The sequence below is a fragment of the Epinephelus lanceolatus genome, chromosome 22, assembly GCF_041903045.1.
Source record: "Epinephelus lanceolatus isolate andai-2023 chromosome 22, ASM4190304v1, whole genome shotgun sequence".
Taxonomy (NCBI): domain Eukaryota; kingdom Metazoa; phylum Chordata; class Actinopteri; order Perciformes; family Serranidae; genus Epinephelus; species Epinephelus lanceolatus.
Genome location: NC_135755.1, coordinates 21,912,555 through 21,931,520, shown reverse-complemented (window position 1 = coordinate 21,931,520; position 18,966 = coordinate 21,912,555). Strand labels below are relative to the sequence as shown.

Below are 18,966 nucleotides of genomic sequence, written 5' to 3'. Positions count from 1 at the left end.
CTTATTAACGATACCCGTAGTACCAACAACTGCTGAGCCGACAACAACCGCTGAGCCAACCACAACTGGCTTCACCGTAGCTCCCACTGAAGTTGTGCTTCTCAAAGCAACCTTGGAAGAAGAGTTTGTACCAGAACTCAATGATCCAGACAGTGAACAATACAGAGAGCTTGAAGAACAAGTGGTAGAAACGGTAAGTAACACTTAGAGTTACAGGTAACATTTGTTGCTCCCTGGTGTAACTTTGCCCTGCTGTTTGACTTTCTTTGAAAAACACTGTAATATTACTATGATTAATGTTCCTCCTTTTTCTTTCCTGCTTACAGTGTGACTTCATCTTCAGTCAAAGCTTTGAGTCTACGTTCATCCGCACTATTGTCTTGGAATTTAGGTAATATTCCACATCTTGAAAGTCTCTTGCTTAGGCTGCATCGTCATGACAACAAAACTAGGTTGACGAACACGGTCAATCGAAATGAAGTCTTCAAAGTGTTGGACCATTTGATCAAACAAAAAGTCAAGAAAACCTGCTGTAATTTTACAACATAAGAATCGACTGAGATGTGCTTTTACCACGCAAGGTCAAACATGGGAAACGTGGAGGTGGAGGTGGAGCTCGAGTTCAACACCACGGCATCACCGACCCCAGAGGCTGATTTGGTTGTAACCACCTTGAAAAGAGCTGTGAATGACTCCAACAACCCCTTCAACCTCACTATTGATCCTAACTCCATTGAAGTCACGGGTAAGTAAACTTTTCATACATGGAGCTAAATTTCCCTCCAGTAAATGTTAAATCTGGAAAATGCAGCAAATAATATTTCTCTTTTTCATCAACTGCTTATTAACGATACCCGTAGTACCAACAACTGCCGAGCCGACAACAACCGCTGAGCCAACCACAACTGGCTTCACCGCAGCTCCCACTGAAGTTGTGCTTCTCAAAGCAACCTTGGAAGAAGAGTTTGTACCAGAACTCAGTGATCCAGACAGTGAACAATACAGAGAGCTTGAAGAACAAGTGGTAGAAACGGTAAGTAACACTTAGAGTTACAGGTAACATTTGTTGCTCCCTGGTGTAACTTTGCCCTGCTGTTTGACTTTCTTTGAAAAACACTGTAATATTACTATGATTAATGTTCCTCCTTTTTCTTTCCTGCTTACAGTGTGACTTCATCTTCAGTCAAAGCTTTGAGTCTACGTTCATCCGCACTATTGTCTTGGAATTTAGGTAATATTCCACATCTTGAAAGTCTCTTGCTTAGGCTGCATCGTCATGACAACAAAACTAGGTTGACGAACACGGTCAATCGAAATGAAGTCTTCAAAGTGTTGGAACATTTGATCAAACAAAAAGTCAAGAAAACCTGCTGTAATTTTACAACATAATTGACTGAGATGTGCTTTTACCACACAAGGTCAAACATGGGAAACGTGGAGGTGGAGGTGGAGCTCGAGTTCAACACCACGGTATCACCGACCCCAGAGGCTGATTTGGTTGTAATCACCTTGAAAAGAGCTGTGAATGACTCCAACAACCCCTTCAACCTCACTATTGATCCTAACTCCATTGAAGTCACGGGTAAGTAAACTTTTCATACATGGAGCTAAATTTCCCTCCAGTAAATATTAAATCTGGAAAATGCAGCAAATAATATTTCTCTTTTTCATCAACTGCTTATTAACGATACCCGTAGTACCAACAACTGCTGAGCCGACAACAACCGCTGAGCCAACCACAACTGGCTTCACCGCAGCTCCCACTGAAGTTGTGCTTCTCAAAGCAACCTTGGAAGAAGAGTTTGTACCAGAACTCAATGATCCAGACAGTGAACAATACAGAGAGCTTGAAGAACAAGTGGTAGAAACGGTAAGTAACACTTAGAGTTACAGGTAACATTTCTTGCTCCCTGGTGTAACTTTTCCCTGCTGTTTGACTTTCTTTGAAAAACACTGTACTATTACTATGCTTAATGTTCCTCCTTTTTCTTTCCTGCTTACAGTGTGACTTCATCTTCAGTCAAAGCTTTGAGTCTACGTTCATCCGCACTATTGTCTTGGAATTTAGGTAATATTCCACATCTTGAAAGTCTCTTGCTTAGGCTGCATCGTCATGACAACAAAACTAGGTTGACGGACACGATCAATAGAAATAAAGCCTTCAAAGTGTTGGACCATTTGATCAAACAAAAAGTCAAGAAAACCTGCTGTAATTTTACAACATAAGAATTGACTGAGATGTACTTTTACCACACAAGGTCAAACATGGGAAACGTGGAGGTGGAGGTGGAGCTCGAGTTCAACACCACGGCATCACCGACCCCAGAGGCTGATTTGGTTGTAACCACCTTGAAAAGAGCTGTGAATGACTCCAACAACCCCTTCAACCTCACTATTGATCCTAACTCCATTGAAGTCACGGGTAAGTAAACTTTTCATACATGGAGCTAAATTTCCCTCCAGTAAATATTAAATCTGGAAAATGCAGCAAATAATATTTCTCTTTTTCATCAACTGCTTATTAACGATACCCCTAGTACCAACAACTGCTGAGCCGACAACAACCGCTGAGCCAACCACAACTGGCTTCACCGCAGCTCCCACTGAAGTTGTGCTTCTCAAAGCAACCTTGGAAGAAGAGTTTGTACCAGAACTCAATGATCCAGACAGTGAACAATACAGAGAGCTTGAAGAACAAGTGGTAGAAACGGTAAGTAACACTTAGAGTTACAGGTAACATTTGTTGCTCCCTGGTGTAACTTTGTCCTGACGTTTGACTTTCTTGGAAAAACACTGTAATATTACTATGATTAATGTTCCTCCTTTTTCTTTCCTGCTTACAGTGTGACTTCATCTTCAGTCAAAGCTTTGAGTCTACGTTCATCCGCACTATTGTCTTGGAATTTAGGTAATATTCCACATCTTGAAAGTCTCTTGCTTAGGCTGCATCGTCATGACAACAAAACTAGGTTGACGAACACGGTCAATCGAAATAAAGCCTTCAAAGTGTTGGAACATTTGATCAAACAAAAAGTCAAGAAAACCTGCTGTAATTTTACAACATAAGAATTGACTGAGATGTGCTTTTACCACGCAAGGTCAAACATGGGAAACGTGGAGGTGGAGGTGGAGCTCGAGTTCAACACCACGGTATCACCGACCCCAGAGGCTGATTTGGTTGTAACCACCTTGAAAAGAGCTGTGAATGACTCCAACAACCCCTTCAACCTCACTATTGATCCTAACTCCATTGAAGTCACGGGTAAGTAAACTTTTCATACATGGAGCTAAATTTCCCTCCAGTAAATATTAAATCTGGAAAATGCAGCAAATAATATTTCTCTTTTTCATCAACTGCTTATTAACGATATCCGTAGTACCAACAACTGCTGAGCCGACAACAACCGCTGAGCCAACCACAACTGGCTTCACCGCAGCTCCCACTGAAGTTGTGCTTCTCAAAGCAACCTTGGAAGAAGAGTTTGTACCAGAACTCAGTGATCCAGACAGTGAACAATACAGAGAGCTTGAAGAACAAGTGGTAGAAACGGTAAGTAACACTTAGAGTTACAGGTAACATTTGTTGCTCCCTGGTGTAACTTTGCCCTGCTGTTTGACTTTCTTTGAAAAACACTGTAATATTACTATGATTAATGTTCCTCATTTTTCTTTCCTGCTTACAGTGTGACTTCATCTTCAGTCAAAGCTTTGAGTCTACGTTCATCCGCACTATTGTCTTGGAATTTAGGTAATATTCCACATCTTGAAAGTCTCTTGCTTAGGCTGCTTCGTCATGACAACAAAACTAGGTTGACGAACACGGTCAATCGAAATGAAGTCTTCAAAGTGTTGGACCATTTGATCAAACAAAAAGTCAAGAAAACCTGCTGTAATTTTACAACATAAGAATTGACTGAGATGTGCTTTTACCACGCAAGGTCAAACATGGGAAACGTGGAGGTGGAGGTGGAGCTCGAGTTCAACACCACGGCATCACCGACCCCAGAGGCTGATTTGGTTGTAACCACCTTGAAAAGAGCTGTGAATGACTCCAACAACCCCTTCAACCTCACTATTGATCCTAACTCCATTGAAGTCACGGGTAAATAAACTTTTCATACATGGAGCTAAATTTCCCTCCAGTAAATATTAAATCTTGAAAATGCAGCAAATAATATTTCTCTTTTTCATCAACTGCTTATTAACAATACCCGTAGTACCAACAACTGCTGAGCCGACAACAACCGCTGAGCCAACCACAACTGGCTTCACCGCAGCTCCCACTGAAGTTGTGCTTCTCAAAGCAACCTTGGAAGAAGAGTTTGTACCAGAACTCAATGATCCAGACAGTGAACAATACAGAGAGCTTGAAGAACAAGTGGTAGAAACGGTAAGTAACACTTAGAGTTACAGGTAACATTTGTTGCTCTCTGGTGTAACTTTTCCCTGCTGTTTGACTTTCTTTGAAAAACACTGTAATATTACTATGATTAATGTTCCTCCTTTTTCTTTCCTGCTTACAGTGTGACTTCATCTTCAGTCAAAGCTTTGAGTCTACGTTCATCCGCACTATTGTCTTGGAATTTAGGTAATATTCCACATCTTGAAAGTCTCTTGCTTAGGCTGCATCGTCATGACAACAAAACTAGGTTGACGGACACGATCAATAGAAATAAAGCCTTCAAAGTGTTGGACCATTTGATCAAACAAAAAGTCAAGAAAACCTGCTGTAATTTTACAACATAAGAATTGACTGAGATGTGCTTTTACCACGCAAGGTCAAACATGGGAAACGTGGAGGTGGAGGTGGAGCTCGAGTTCAACACCACGGTATCACCGACCCCAGAGGCTGATTTGGTTGTAACCACCTTGAAAAGAGCTGTGAATGACTCCAACAACCCCTTCAACCTCACTATTGATCCTAACTCCATTGAAGTCACGGGTAAGTAAACTTTTCATACATGGAGCTAAATTTCCCTCCAGTAAATATTAAATCTGGAAAATGCAGCAAATAATATTTCTCTTTTTCATCAACTGCTTATTAACGATACCCGTAGTACCAACAACTGCTGAGCCGACAACAACCGCTGAGCCAACCACAACTGGCTTCACCGTAGCTCCCACTGAAGTTGTGCTTCTCAAAGCAACCTTGGAAGAAGAGTTTGTACCAGAACTCAATGATCCAGACAGTGAACAATACAGAGAGCTTGAAGAACAAGTGGTAGAAACGGTAAGTAACACTTAGAGTTACAGGTAACATTTGTTGCTCCCTGGTGTAACTTTGCCCTGCTGTTTGACTTTCTTTGAAAAACACTGTAATATTACTATGATTAATGTTCCTCCTTTTTCTTTCCTGCTTACAGTGTGACTTCATCTTCAGTCAAAGCTTTGAGTCTACGTTCATCCGCACTATTGTCTTGGAATTTAGGTAATATTCCACATCTTGAAAGTCTCTTGCTTAGGCTGCATCGTCATGACAACAAAACTAGGTTGACGAACACGGTCAATCGAAATGAAGTCTTCAAAGTGTTGGAACATTTGATCAAACAAAAAGTCAAGAAAACCTGCTGTAATTTTACAACATAATTGACTGAGATGTGCTTTTACCACACAAGGTCAAACATGGGAAACGTGGAGGTGGAGGTGGAGCTCGAGTTCAACACCACGGTATCACCGACCCCAGAGGCTGATTTGGTTGTAATCACCTTGAAAAGAGCTGTGAATGACTCCAACAACCCCTTCAACCTCACTATTGATCCTAACTCCATTGAAGTCACGGGTAAGTAAACTTTTCATACATGGAGCTAAATTTCCCTCCAGTAAATATTAAATCTGGAAAATGCAGCAAATAATATTTCTCTTTTTCATCAACTGCTTATTAACGATACCCGTAGTACCAACAACTGCTGAGCCGACAACAACCGCTGAGCCAACCACAACTGGCTTCACCGCAGCTCCCACTGAAGTTGTGCTTCTCAAAGCAACCTTGGAAGAAGAGTTTGTACCAGAACTCAATGATCCAGACAGTGAACAATACAGAGAGCTTGAAGAACAAGTGGTAGAAACGGTAAGTAACACTTAGAGTTACAGGTAACATTTCTTGCTCCCTGGTGTAACTTTTCCCTGCTGTTTGACTTTCTTTGAAAAACACTGTACTATTACTATGCTTAATGTTCCTCCTTTTTCTTTCCTGCTTACAGTGTGACTTCATCTTCAGTCAAAGCTTTGAGTCTACGTTCATCCGCACTATTGTCTTGGAATTTAGGTAATATTCCACATCTTGAAAGTCTCTTGCTTAGGCTGCATCGTCATGACAACAAAACTAGGTTGACGGACACGATCAATAGAAATAAAGCCTTCAAAGTGTTGGACCATTTGATCAAACAAAAAGTCAAGAAAACCTGCTGTAATTTTACAACATAAGAATTGACTGAGATGTGCTTTTACCACACAAGGTCAAACATGGGAAACGTGGAGGTGGAGGTGGAGCTCGAGTTCAACACCACGGCATCACCGACCCCAGAGGCTGATTTGGTTGTAACCACCTTGAAAAGAGCTGTGAATGACTCCAACAACCCCTTCAACCTCACTATTGATCCTAACTCCATTGAAGTCACGGGTAAGTAAACTTTTCATACATGGAGCTAAATTTCCCTCCAGTAAATATTAAATCTGGAAAATGCAGCAAATAATATTTCTCTTTTTCATCAACTGCTTATTAACGATACCCCTAGTACCAACAACTGCTGAGCCGACAACAACCGCTGAGCCAACCACAACTGGCTTCACCGCAGCTCCCACTGAAGTTGTGCTTCTCAAAGCAACCTTGGAAGAAGAGTTTGTACCAGAACTCAATGATCCAGACAGTGAACAATACAGAGAGCTTGAAGAACAAGTGGTAGAAACGGTAAGTAACACTTAGAGTTACAGGTAACATTTGTTGCTCCCTGGTGTAACTTTGTCCTGACGTTTGACTTTCTTGGAAAAACACTGTAATATTACTATGATTAATGTTCCTCCTTTTTCTTTCCTGCTTACAGTGTGACTTCATCTTCAGTCAAAGCTTTGAGTCTACGTTCATCCGCACTATTGTCTTGGAATTTAGGTAATATTCCACATCTTGAAAGTCTCTTGCTTAGGCTGCATCGTCATGACAACAAAACTAGGTTGACGAACACGGTCAATCGAAATGAAGTCTTCAAAGTGTTGGAACATTTGATCAAACAAAAAGTCAAGAAAACCTGCTGTAATTTTACAACATAAGAATTGACTGAGATGTGCTTTTACCACGCAAGGTCAAACATGGGAAACGTGGAGGTGGAGGTGGAGCTCGAGTTCAACACCACGGTATCACCGACCCCAGAGGCTGATTTGGTTGTAACCACCTTGAAAAGAGCTGTGAATGACTCCAACAACCCCTTCAACCTCACTATTGATCCTAACTCCATTGAAGTCACGGGTAAGTAAACTTTTCATACATGGAGCTAAATTTCCCTCCAGTAAATATTAAATCTGGAAAATGCAGCAAATAATATTTCTCTTTTTCATCAACTGCTTATTAACGATACCCGTAGTACCAACAACTGCTGAGCCGACAACAACCGCTGAGCCAACCACAACTGGCTTCACCGCAGCTCCCACTGAAGTTGTGCTTCTCAAAGCAACCTTGGAAGAAGAGTTTGTACCAGAACTCAATGATCCAGACAGTGAACAATACAGAGAGCTTGAAGAACAAGTGGTAGAAACGGTAAGTAACACTTAGAGTTACAGGTAACATTTGTTGCTCCCTGGTGTAACTTTGCCCTGCTGTTTGACTTTCTTTGAAAAACACTGTAATATTACTATGATTAATGTTCCTCATTTTTCTTTCCTGCTTACAGTGTGACTTCATCTTCAGTCAAGGCTTTGAGTCTACGTTCATCCGCACTATTGTCTTGGAATTTAGGTAATATTCCACATCTTGAAAGTCTCTTGCTTAGGCTGCATCGTCATGACAACAAAACTAGGTTGACGAACACGGTCAATCGAAATGAAGTCTTCAAAGTGTTGGACCATTTGATCAAACAAAAAGTCAAGAAAACCTGCTGTAATTTTACAACATAAGAATTGACTGAGATGTGCTTTTACCACGCAAGGTCAAACATGGGAAACGTGGAGGTGGAGGTGGAGCTCGAGTTCAACACCACGGTATCACCGACCCCAGAGGCTGATTTGGTTGTAACCACCTTGAAAAGAGCTGTGAATGACTCCAACAACCCCTTCAACCTCACTATTGATCCTAACTCCATTGAAGTCACGGGTAAATAAACTTTTCATACATGGAGCTAAATTTCCCTCCAGTAAATATTAAATCTTGAAAATGCAGCAAATAATATTTCTCTTTTTCATCAACTGCTTATTAACAATACCCGTAGTACCAACAACTGCTGAGCCGACAACAACCGCTGAGCCAACCACAACTGGCTTCACCGCAGCTCCCACTGAAGTTGTGCTTCTCAAAGCAACCTTGGAAGAAGAGTTTGTACCAGAGCTCAGTGATCCAGACAGTGAACAATACAGAGAGCTTGAAGAACAAGTGGTAGAAACGGTAAGTAACACTTAGAGTTACAGGTAACATTTGTTGCTCCCTGGTGTAACTTTGCCCTGCTGTTTGACTTTCTTTGAAAAACACTGTACTATTACTATGATTAATGTTCCTCATTTTTCTTTCCTGCTTACAGTGTGACTTCATCTTCAGTCAAAGCTTTGAGTCTACGTTCATCCGCACTATTGTCTTGGAATTTAGGTAATATTCCACATCTTGAAAGTCTCTTGCTTAGGCTGCATCGTCATGACAACAAAACTAGGTTGACGAACACGATCAATAGAAATAAAGCCTTCAAAGTGTTGGAACATTTGATCAAACAAAAAGTCAAGAAAACCTGCTGTAATTTTACAACATAAGAATTGACTGAGATGTGCTTTTACCACGCAAGGTCAAACATGGGAAACGTGGAGGTGGAGGTGGAGCTCGAGTTCAACACCACGGTATCACCGACCCCAGAGGCTGATTTGGTTGTAACCACCTTGAAAAGAGCTGTGAATGACTCCAACAACCCCTTCAACCTCACTATTGATCCTAACTCCATTGAAGTCACGGGTAAGTAAACTTTTCATACATGGAGCTAAATTTCCCTCCAGTAAATATTAAATCTGGAAAATGCAGCAAATAATATTTCTCTTTTTCATCAACTGCTTATTAACGATATCCGTAGTACCAACAACTGCTGAGCCGACAACAACCGCTGAGCCAACCACAACTGGCTTCACCGCAGCTCCCACTGAAGTTGTGCTTCTCAAAGCAACCTTGGAAGAAGAGTTTGTACCAGAACTCAGTGATCCAGACAGTGAACAATACAGAGAGCTTGAAGAACAAGTGGTAGAAACGGTAAGTAACACTTAGAGTTACAGGTAACATTTGTTGCTCCCTGGTGTAACTTTGCCCTGCTGTTTGACTTTCTTTGAAAAACACTGTAATATTACTATGATTAATGTTCCTCATTTTTCTTTCCTGCTTACAGTGTGACTTCATCTTCAGTCAAAGCTTTGAGTCTACGTTCATCCGCACTATTGTCTTGGAATTTAGGTAATATTCCACATCTTGAAAGTCTCTTGCTTAGGCTGCTTCGTCATGACAACAAAACTAGGTTGACGAACACGGTCAATCGAAATGAAGTCTTCAAAGTGTTGGACCATTTGATCAAACAAAAAGTCAAGAAAACCTGCTGTAATTTTACAACATAAGAATTGACTGAGATGTGCTTTTACCACGCAAGGTCAAACATGGGAAACGTGGAGGTGGAGGTGGAGCTCGAGTTCAACACCACGGCATCACCGACCCCAGAGGCTGATTTGGTTGTAACCACCTTGAAAAGAGCTGTGAATGACTCCAACAACCCCTTCAACCTCACTATTGATCCTAACTCCATTGAAGTCACGGGTAAATAAACTTTTCATACATGGAGCTAAATTTCCCTCCAGTAAATATTAAATCTGGAAAATGCAGCAAATAATATTTCTCTTTTTCATCAACTGCTTATTAACAATACCCGTAGTACCAACAACTGCTGAGCCGACAACAACCGCTGAGCCAACCACAACTGGCTTCACCGCAGCTCCCACTGAAGTTGTGCTTCTCAAAGCAACCTTGGAAGAAGAGTTTGTACCAGAACTCAATGATCCAGACAGTGAACAATACAGAGAGCTTGAAGAACAAGTGGTAGAAACGGTAAGTAACACTTAGAGTTACAGGTAACATTTGTTGCTCTCTGGTGTAACTTTTCCCTGCTGTTTGACTTTCTTTGAAAAACACTGTAATATTACTATGATTAATGTTCCTCCTTTTTCTTTCCTGCTTACAGTGTGACTTCATCTTCAGTCAAAGCTTTGAGTCTACGTTCATCCGCACTATTGTCTTGGAATTTAGGTAATATTCCACATCTTGAAAGTCTCTTGCTTAGGCTGCATCGTCATGACAACAAAACTAGGTTGACGGACACGATCAATAGAAATAAAGCCTTCAAAGTGTTGGACCATTTGATCAAACAAAAAGTCAAGAAAACCTGCTGTAATTTTACAACATAAGAATTGACTGAGATGTGCTTTTACCACGCAAGGTCAAACATGGGAAACGTGGAGGTGGAGGTGGAGCTCGAGTTCAACACCACGGTATCACCGACCCCAGAGGCTGATTTGGTTGTAACCACCTTGAAAAGAGCTGTGAATGACTCCAACAACCCCTTCAACCTCACTATTGATCCTAACTCCATTGAAGTCACGGGTAAGTAAACTTTTCATACATGGAGCTAAATTTCCCTCCAGTAAATATTAAATCTGGAAAATGCAGCAAATAATATTTCTCTTTTTCATCAACTGCTTATTAACGATACCCGTAGTACCAACAACTGCTGAGCCGACAACAACCGCTGAGCCAACCACAACTGGCTTCACCGTAGCTCCCACTGAAGTTGTGCTTCTCAAAGCAACCTTGGAAGAAGAGTTTGTACCAGAACTCAATGATCCAGACAGTGAACAATACAGAGAGCTTGAAGAACAAGTGGTAGAAACGGTAAGTAACACTTAGAGTTACAGGTAACATTTGTTGCTCCCTGGTGTAACTTTGCCCTGCTGTTTGACTTTCTTTGAAAAACACTGTAATATTACTATGATTAATGTTCCTCCTTTTTCTTTCCTGCTTACAGTGTGACTTCATCTTCAGTCAAAGCTTTGAGTCTACGTTCATCCGCACTATTGTCTTGGAATTTAGGTAATATTCCACATCTTGAAAGTCTCTTGCTTAGGCTGCTTCGTCATGACAACAAAACTAGGTTGACGAACACGGTCAATCGAAATGAAGTCTTCAAAGTGTTGGACCATTTGATCAAACAAAAAGTCAAGAAAACCTGCTGTAATTTTACAACATAAGAATTGACTGAGATGTGCTTTTACCACGCAAGGTCAAACATGGGAAACGTGGAGGTGGAGGTGGAGCTCGAGTTCAACACCACGGCATCACCGACCCCAGAGGCTGATTTGGTTGTAACCACCTTGAAAAGAGCTGTGAATGACTCCAACAACCCCTTCAACCTCACTATTGATCCTAACTCCATTGAAGTCACGGGTAAGTAAACTTTTCATACATGGAGCTAAATTTCCCTCCAGTAAATGTTAAATCTGGAAAATGCAGCAAATAATATTTCTCTTTTTCATCAACTGCTTATTAACGATACCCGTAGTACCAACAACTGCTGAGCCGACAACAACCGCTGAGCCAACCACAACTGGCTTCACCGCAGCTCCCACTGAAGTTGTGCTTCTCAAAGCAACCTTGGAAGAAGAGTTTGTACCAGAACTCAGTGATCCAGACAGTGAACAATACAGAGAGCTTGAAGAACAAGTGGTAGAAACGGTAAGTAACACTTAGAGTTACAGGTAACATTTGTTGCTCCCTGGTGTAACTTTGCCCTGCTGTTTGACTTTCTTTGAAAAACACTGTAATATTACTATGATTAATGTTCCTCCTTTTTCTTTCCTGCTTACAGTGTGACTTCATCTTCAGTCAAAGCTTTGAGTCTACGTTCATCCGCACTATTGTCTTGGAATTTAGGTAATATTCCACATCTTGAAAGTCTCTTGCTTAGGCTGCATCGTCATGACAACAAAACTAGGTTGACGAACACGGTCAATCGAAATGAAGTCTTCAAAGTGTTGGAACATTTGATCAAACAAAAAGTCAAGAAAACCTGCTGTAATTTTACAACATAATTGACTGAGATGTGCTTTTACCACACAAGGTCAAACATGGGAAACGTGGAGGTGGAGGTGGAGCTCGAGTTCAACACCACGGTATCACTGACCCCAGAGGCTGATTTGGTTGTAATCACCTTGAAAAGAGCTGTGAATGACTCCAACAACCCCTTCAACCTCACTATTGATCCTAACTCCATTGAAGTCACGGGTAAGTAAACTTTTCATACATGGAGCTAAATTTCCCTCCAGTAAATATTAAATCTGGAAAATGCAGCAAATAATATTTCTCTTTTTCATCAACTGCTTATTAACGATACCCGTAGTACCAACAACTGCTGAGCCGACAACAACCGCTGAGCCAACCACAACTGGCTTCACCGCAGCTCCCACTGAAGTTGTGCTTCTCAAAGCAACCTTGGAAGAAGAGTTTGTACCAGAACTCAATGATCCAGACAGTGAACAATACAGAGAGCTTGAAGAACAAGTGGTAGAAACGGTAAGTAACACTTAGAGTTACAGGTAACATTTCTTGCTCCCTGGTGTAACTTTTCCCTGCTGTTTGACTTTCTTTGAAAAACACTGTACTATTACTATGCTTAATGTTCCTCCTTTTTCTTTCCTGCTTACAGTGTGACTTCATCTTCAGTCAAAGCTTTGAGTCTACGTTCATCCGCACTATTGTCTTGGAATTTAGGTAATATTCCACATCTTGAAAGTCTCTTGCTTAGGCTGCATCGTCATGACAACAAAACTAGGTTGACGGACACGATCAATAGAAATAAAGCCTTCAAAGTGTTGGACCATTTGATCAAACAAAAAGTCAAGAAAACCTGCTGTAATTTTACAACATAAGAATTGACTGAGATGTGCTTTTACCACGCAAGGTCAAACATGGGAAACGTGGAGGTGGAGGTGGAGCTCGAGTTCAACACCACGGCATCACCGACCCCAGAGGCTGATTTGGTTGTAACCACCTTGAAAAGAGCTGTGAATGACTCCAACAACCCCTTCAACCTCACTATTGATCCTAACTCCATTGAAGTCACGGGTAAGTAAACTTTTCATACATGGAGCTAAATTTCCCTCCAGTAAATATTAAATCTGGAAAATGCAGCAAATAATATTTCTCTTTTTCATCAACTGCTTATTAACGATACCCCTAGTACCAACAACTGCTGAGCCGACAACAACCGCTGAGCCAACCACAACTGGCTTCACCGCAGCTCCCACTGAAGTTGTGCTTCTCAAAGCAACCTTGGAAGAAGAGTTTGTACCAGAACTCAATGATCCAGACAGTGAACAATACAGAGAGCTTGAAGAACAAGTGGTAGAAACGGTAAGTAACACTTAGAGTTACAGGTAACATTTGTTGCTCCCTGGTGTAACTTTGTCCTGACGTTTGACTTTCTTGGAAAAACACTGTAATATTACTATGATTAATGTTCCTCATTTTTCTTTCCTGCTTACAGTGTGACTTCATCTTCAGTCAAAGCTTTGAGTCGACATTCATCCGCACTGTTGTCTTGGAATTTAGGTAATATTCCACATCTTGAAAGTCCCTTGCTTACGCTGCATAGTCATTACTAAAAAACTAGGTTGACGAACACGGTCAATAGAAATAAAGTCTTCAAAGTGTTGGACCATTTGATCAAACAAAAAGTCAAGAAAACCTGCTGTAACTTTACAACATAAGAATTGACTGAGATGTGCTTTTACCACACAAGGTCAAACATGGGAAACGTGGAGGTGGAGGTGGAGCTCGAGTTCAACACCACGGTATCACCGACCCCAGAGGCTGATTTGGTTGTAACCACCTTGAAAAGAGCTGTGAATGACTCCAACAACCCCTTCAACCTCACTATTGATCCTAACTCCATTGAAGTCACGGGTAAATAAACTTTTCATACATGGAGCTAAATTTCCCTCCAGTAAATATTAAATCTTGAAAATGCAGCAAATAATATTTCTCTTTTTCATCAACTGCTTATTAACAATACCCGTAGTACCAACAACCGCTGAGCCGACAACAACCGCTGAGCCAACAACGACTGCTGAGCCAACAAGTACTGATGGATTAATCACAGCTGGTGTGTCAATTTCAACTGTTGGGCCAACACATACTGGTGCATCAACTACAACTGGTGGGTCAACTTCAGTGGCTGGGTCAACACATACTGATGGGTCAACTACAATTGGTGGGTCAACTGCAACAGCTGGGTCACCTGCTACAACTGCTGCTGCTACAACCTCAACTACAGCAACTGCTGCATCTTCATTTACAACTGCTATGACTGCTATGGCACCCACAACTGTTGCAGCTACAACTGTTGCTGCTATAACTGCTGCTGCTACAACTTCAACTACAGCAACTACTGCATCTTCATTAACTTCTCCCTTAACAGGAGGGTCAGCTACAGGGTCAACTGGTCCTTCAGTTACAACTAACGGTGTAATAGTTACCACAGTTGCCCAGTCAATTGTTGTTCTAGCAGCAAACTTGGAAGAACCTTTTGTGGAAGAACTAAATAATCCAAACAGTGTACAATACAGAACACTTGAAACACAAGTTGTAACAGCAGTGAGTACTGTCTCTTACTTATACATAATTTTAATGATATTTTGATATTTTATCTTAATTTGCTATATGTACATTTGGGGACATTTCCAGTTAATTGTTTTTTTCTCAATTTTATTTCCCTTTCACAGTGTGACATCATTTACAGGGCAAGATTTGGTTTGCGTTTCATCCGCACCATTCTCCTAAGATTTAGGTAATATTTCAAGCCTGGAAAGCATTCTACACAATACACTTTCACTCAGAATTTAAGAGTACATTGTAGTGTCTGGTCTTCAATAACAGAATAGTGTGGATAACAAAAATGTATGTAAAAATATCTGGAAATATCACGTGATTAGGTTGATTAAGATTAAGTTGTGTGTGTGTATGTGTGTGTGATTTCTAAATGCAGTCGTGTTGTAGCAAGGACACGAACTGAGAAGACTAGAGCAGAGGTGGGACTGGAGTTCAACCAAACAGAGGAAATCCCACAGGATGATGCTGTTGTAGACACCTTAGTACAAGCTGTGAATAACCCCAACAACACCTTCAACCTCAGTGTTGATCCCAAGAGTGTTGAAGTTTTAGGTAAGTAAACACTTGTTCATATGTTGATTTAGCCATCGATAAAACTGTCACCAAGTCATCTTTGTGTGTGTGTGTGTGTGTGTGTGTGTTCACAGTAATCACCACAAAATATCCGACATTCTTCAAGATCTCATGTAAAAACAATAGGTCCAATTAGCAATGGATTATTTCTTGAGTCCTCTTTGTAAAATAATTGGGTGGATAAAGAGTATACCCTGTCAATATTGTTTCTACAAAGTTGACTGTGATGTATTTCAATTAGATTAATGTGTGATTTTTTTTAGACCTAAAGAGTGTTGATATATATCTATATCCTTGAAAGGTCTTTTGGCTACCATCAGTTTTTTTTCCTTGATGCTGCCCAGCCTTACCAAATGTGAAAACCAGGTTGAATTGATTGTGGTGTAACATACCTATCTGCCAAACTAAATAAGTAGGCTGATGTTCATGGGTAATTTTTAAACTCTCAAGCATTCTTATTGTTTTTACAGCAACTCCAAGTTCAACAACAAGTTCACCAACTACAGCCCAAAATCCAACTGCTACAGCCACAACTGCTCCAGCTACAACTGCTGCAGCCACAACTACTGCAGCTACAACTGCTGCAGCCACAACTGCTGCAGCCACAACCACAAATACAGCAACTACCGCATCTCAATTTACAACTGCTACAACTGCTGCAACGACGACTTCTGTAACAGCAGTTGCTACTACTACTACTGAACAATTAATAAAACGGAGGCTTACTTTCAGATCTGCTGGAGAGACATTTACAAATGACTTGCTGAATATATCTTCTTCAGCATTCATAAACCGAGCTGCTATGACAAAGTCAGAGGTAAATCTCATCCTTTCTTTGACATGTAGAGTGAGGTTATTACCAACAACACAATGATTTCAAAATACAGGTTTTTCCATCCAATATCACAAGATCTATAGTTACATATTGTAGAATAAGCCCTTTATCTCTCATTTAAGCCTTTTCAATTGTAGGAACTTTATGACCCATAACCGTAGGTAGGTGCTGGGTTCTTGTTCTCCACTGTGTATACAAACCAAAGGCAACATCATATGATTAGACTGAGACCAACCTTGTCATCAGGTTGCTGCCCAGAACAGGACACACATCTGCAGGTCCCACACTCAAAACATCCCACAGTTCATTTGCTGTCTAAATAGGAAGATGAGGAAGCAAAGGAACCATTTGTCCATGTAGATTATGAAGGACACACAGTAGATCGGAAATGTGTTAGTCATAACAGAAATTGGACAAAAGTGTACTGAAGACATCATAAAGAAAACAATGCTATTAAATTGTAAAAAACAAGTTGTATAAAAAGCACTGCTCAAACAAGGAAAAGCACACAATTACAATATTTGCTGATCCTGTGAGTTAATCTATCTCCTTTAACTTTAGTTTATATTGGAGTTATGCTCTGTAGCGTGTGAAATAGAGTATGGTGAATGTGCTAGGAAAGGTAGTATCAGCACTGCTTCTACCTGGAGCTTGCATGTACGGAGCCTGGGTTTGGTTGAAGGTTGCAGTGTTGTTTGGGCTGAGAAAGACATGCGTAAGTAAGGTAAAGGAGGTTATTTGGTCGGTGCGGGGAGCAGTGAGACCTGGCCTTAGGGGATATAGCTTATCATAGGGCTTAGGAGGTTATTCACTGAGTGCTGATCCTTTCTCCAGAGCACAAACTTCTTGTGTTTATTTGAATTAGCCACAGATAAATGTACTTACAGTTTGTTTGCTTGTATTTTTGCAGCTTGAACCTCTCTACAAAAAAGCATTCCCTTCATTCAGATTCTTGACAGTAATTGCATTCAGGTAATGTACCTATGTTCTGTTGAAAGAATCTAAAGAAATTGTTTTTGGAAATACATGGAAATCATTTACAATAGTTATAAAAATGATATATTTTTTAAATTATATAAAAATATGACATTGTGTTAAATTCCTTATGCAGTAGGGGATCAATCATCAGCACCGTGGACCTTGAATTTGCATCCACAAATGTTCCTAATGGCACTGAGATTGCAGATGTTTTGGTTGGTGCAGCTTCAAACATCACAGCCTTCAACATTGACACCACCTCCATTTCTGTGGATGGCACACGTAAGCAATATTGATTGCTACCTCACCAAACATTTTAATTACTTTGCAGAAATATTTGTTGTGTCTTATTTGCCTTTCTCCTCATTTACAGAAGTTTCAAGTGGAGTAAGCCACAAGATCAGTCTCATCACTGCATCCTTCTTTGTGCTGCTGTCATGGTTACTGTCCAGCCAGCAATAGTGTCTGTGCTAACGTCCATGTGAAATGCCAGTAGACAGTGACTGCTATCACTGTTGTGAAAAATTAATTTTGTCATAAAATAATTACACTTGTGGGGAGTTGAATTGCCATATGTTTGGGGACGAACTACCTGATATTACATCTAAACTTTTGACTGGTGAACCAGAATGGTTGATTACAAAGAAACATGTGTTTAACCTAATCTGATCAATGGCATGGAAATTAGACCATTTGACCAGTTATATTAATGAGTCTATACATAATATTTTCAGTATGTCTAAATGTGTATTTGTGAGTAACAGGTACTATAATTATATTTAGAACCAATATCTTTTAAAATCTCACTTTAGTAAAAATTGCAGTTGTTTGACAAAAAAAAAAAAAATCAAAACATACTGTCAGGTTCTTAAATTACAGCCTCAATCCAAAATTGCCTGCATGAAATTTATGCATATCACTGAGGAATCTGACTTAAACATGGAGTCTTTTAGAGCTGCTCGGCTAGTAAAGTTGACAGTGAAAAAAAATCTTAATTTCACTGAGGTAAAACCTACAATAGTGTGCTCTACCTACTCAGATTTATGTTGATGGTTGGGGCTAATCATTACCACACTATCAGAATAATTGATTGTTTAACAATCCCTTTATTCTACTTATTTATGTATATTTCTGTTATCTGACATTTGTGTATTCTTAGACCTTTACTTTCATAGCCTACACTTTTCGTTGTTTTCTTCCTAATGATCAAAATGCAAACATGACAAAGAAATCAAAGAAATCACAATCTGTCCATGCTATAACATTTATATCATAATCTATGTTGTTATCTGGGTGATAAAATGCAACTTATTGAATGATATGGATGAAAATTGTTTCCATTAAAGGCATTGAAGATATGCACAAAGTCTCATCATTTCCTAAAATTGAATGTTACACTAGCATCATAAAGTAACTATTCTCAGCCACAATCAATAGCTGATCTAATGAAGAAACATTCCAGCTTCCAAAATGTAAATATTTGTTGTTTTTTTCTGTTTCCTATAATACTTAACTGAATATCATTGGGATTAGGACTGTTGTTGACTTGTTGAACAAAAAAAGTGATTTGATGATGTCAATTTGGGCTCTGGGAACTTGTGATGGACATGTTCAACTGTTAACTGATATTTTACAGATTTAAATATGATTCATTAATCAACAAAAAGGTCAGCTTCATCAATAATAATTTATAATAACT

The 18,966-nt window shown here is 40.1% G+C and overlaps 1 protein-coding gene across 1 annotated transcript in view; it reads left to right on the top strand.

Moving 5' to 3' along the window:
• LOC117246434 (uncharacterized) overlaps positions 1 to 18,625 on the top strand; it is a 75,333-nt gene extending 56,708 nt beyond the window's left edge. Inside the window, exons 7-15 of the mRNA XM_078164118.1 lie at positions 13,758 to 13,822; positions 14,013 to 14,176; positions 14,292 to 14,866; positions 14,995 to 15,059; positions 15,258 to 15,433; positions 15,925 to 16,271; positions 17,200 to 17,261; positions 17,401 to 17,549; positions 17,641 to 18,625. Coding sequence (XP_078020244.1) covers positions 13,758 to 13,822; positions 14,013 to 14,176; positions 14,292 to 14,866; positions 14,995 to 15,059; positions 15,258 to 15,433; positions 15,925 to 16,271; positions 17,200 to 17,261; positions 17,401 to 17,549; positions 17,641 to 17,729 — 1,692 coding nt within the window. The 3' untranslated portion in view covers positions 17,730 to 18,625. The remainder of the gene's footprint in view (positions 1 to 13,757; positions 13,823 to 14,012; positions 14,177 to 14,291; positions 14,867 to 14,994; positions 15,060 to 15,257; positions 15,434 to 15,924; positions 16,272 to 17,199; positions 17,262 to 17,400; positions 17,550 to 17,640) is intronic.
• Positions 18,626 to 18,966: the final 341 nt, after the last annotated feature.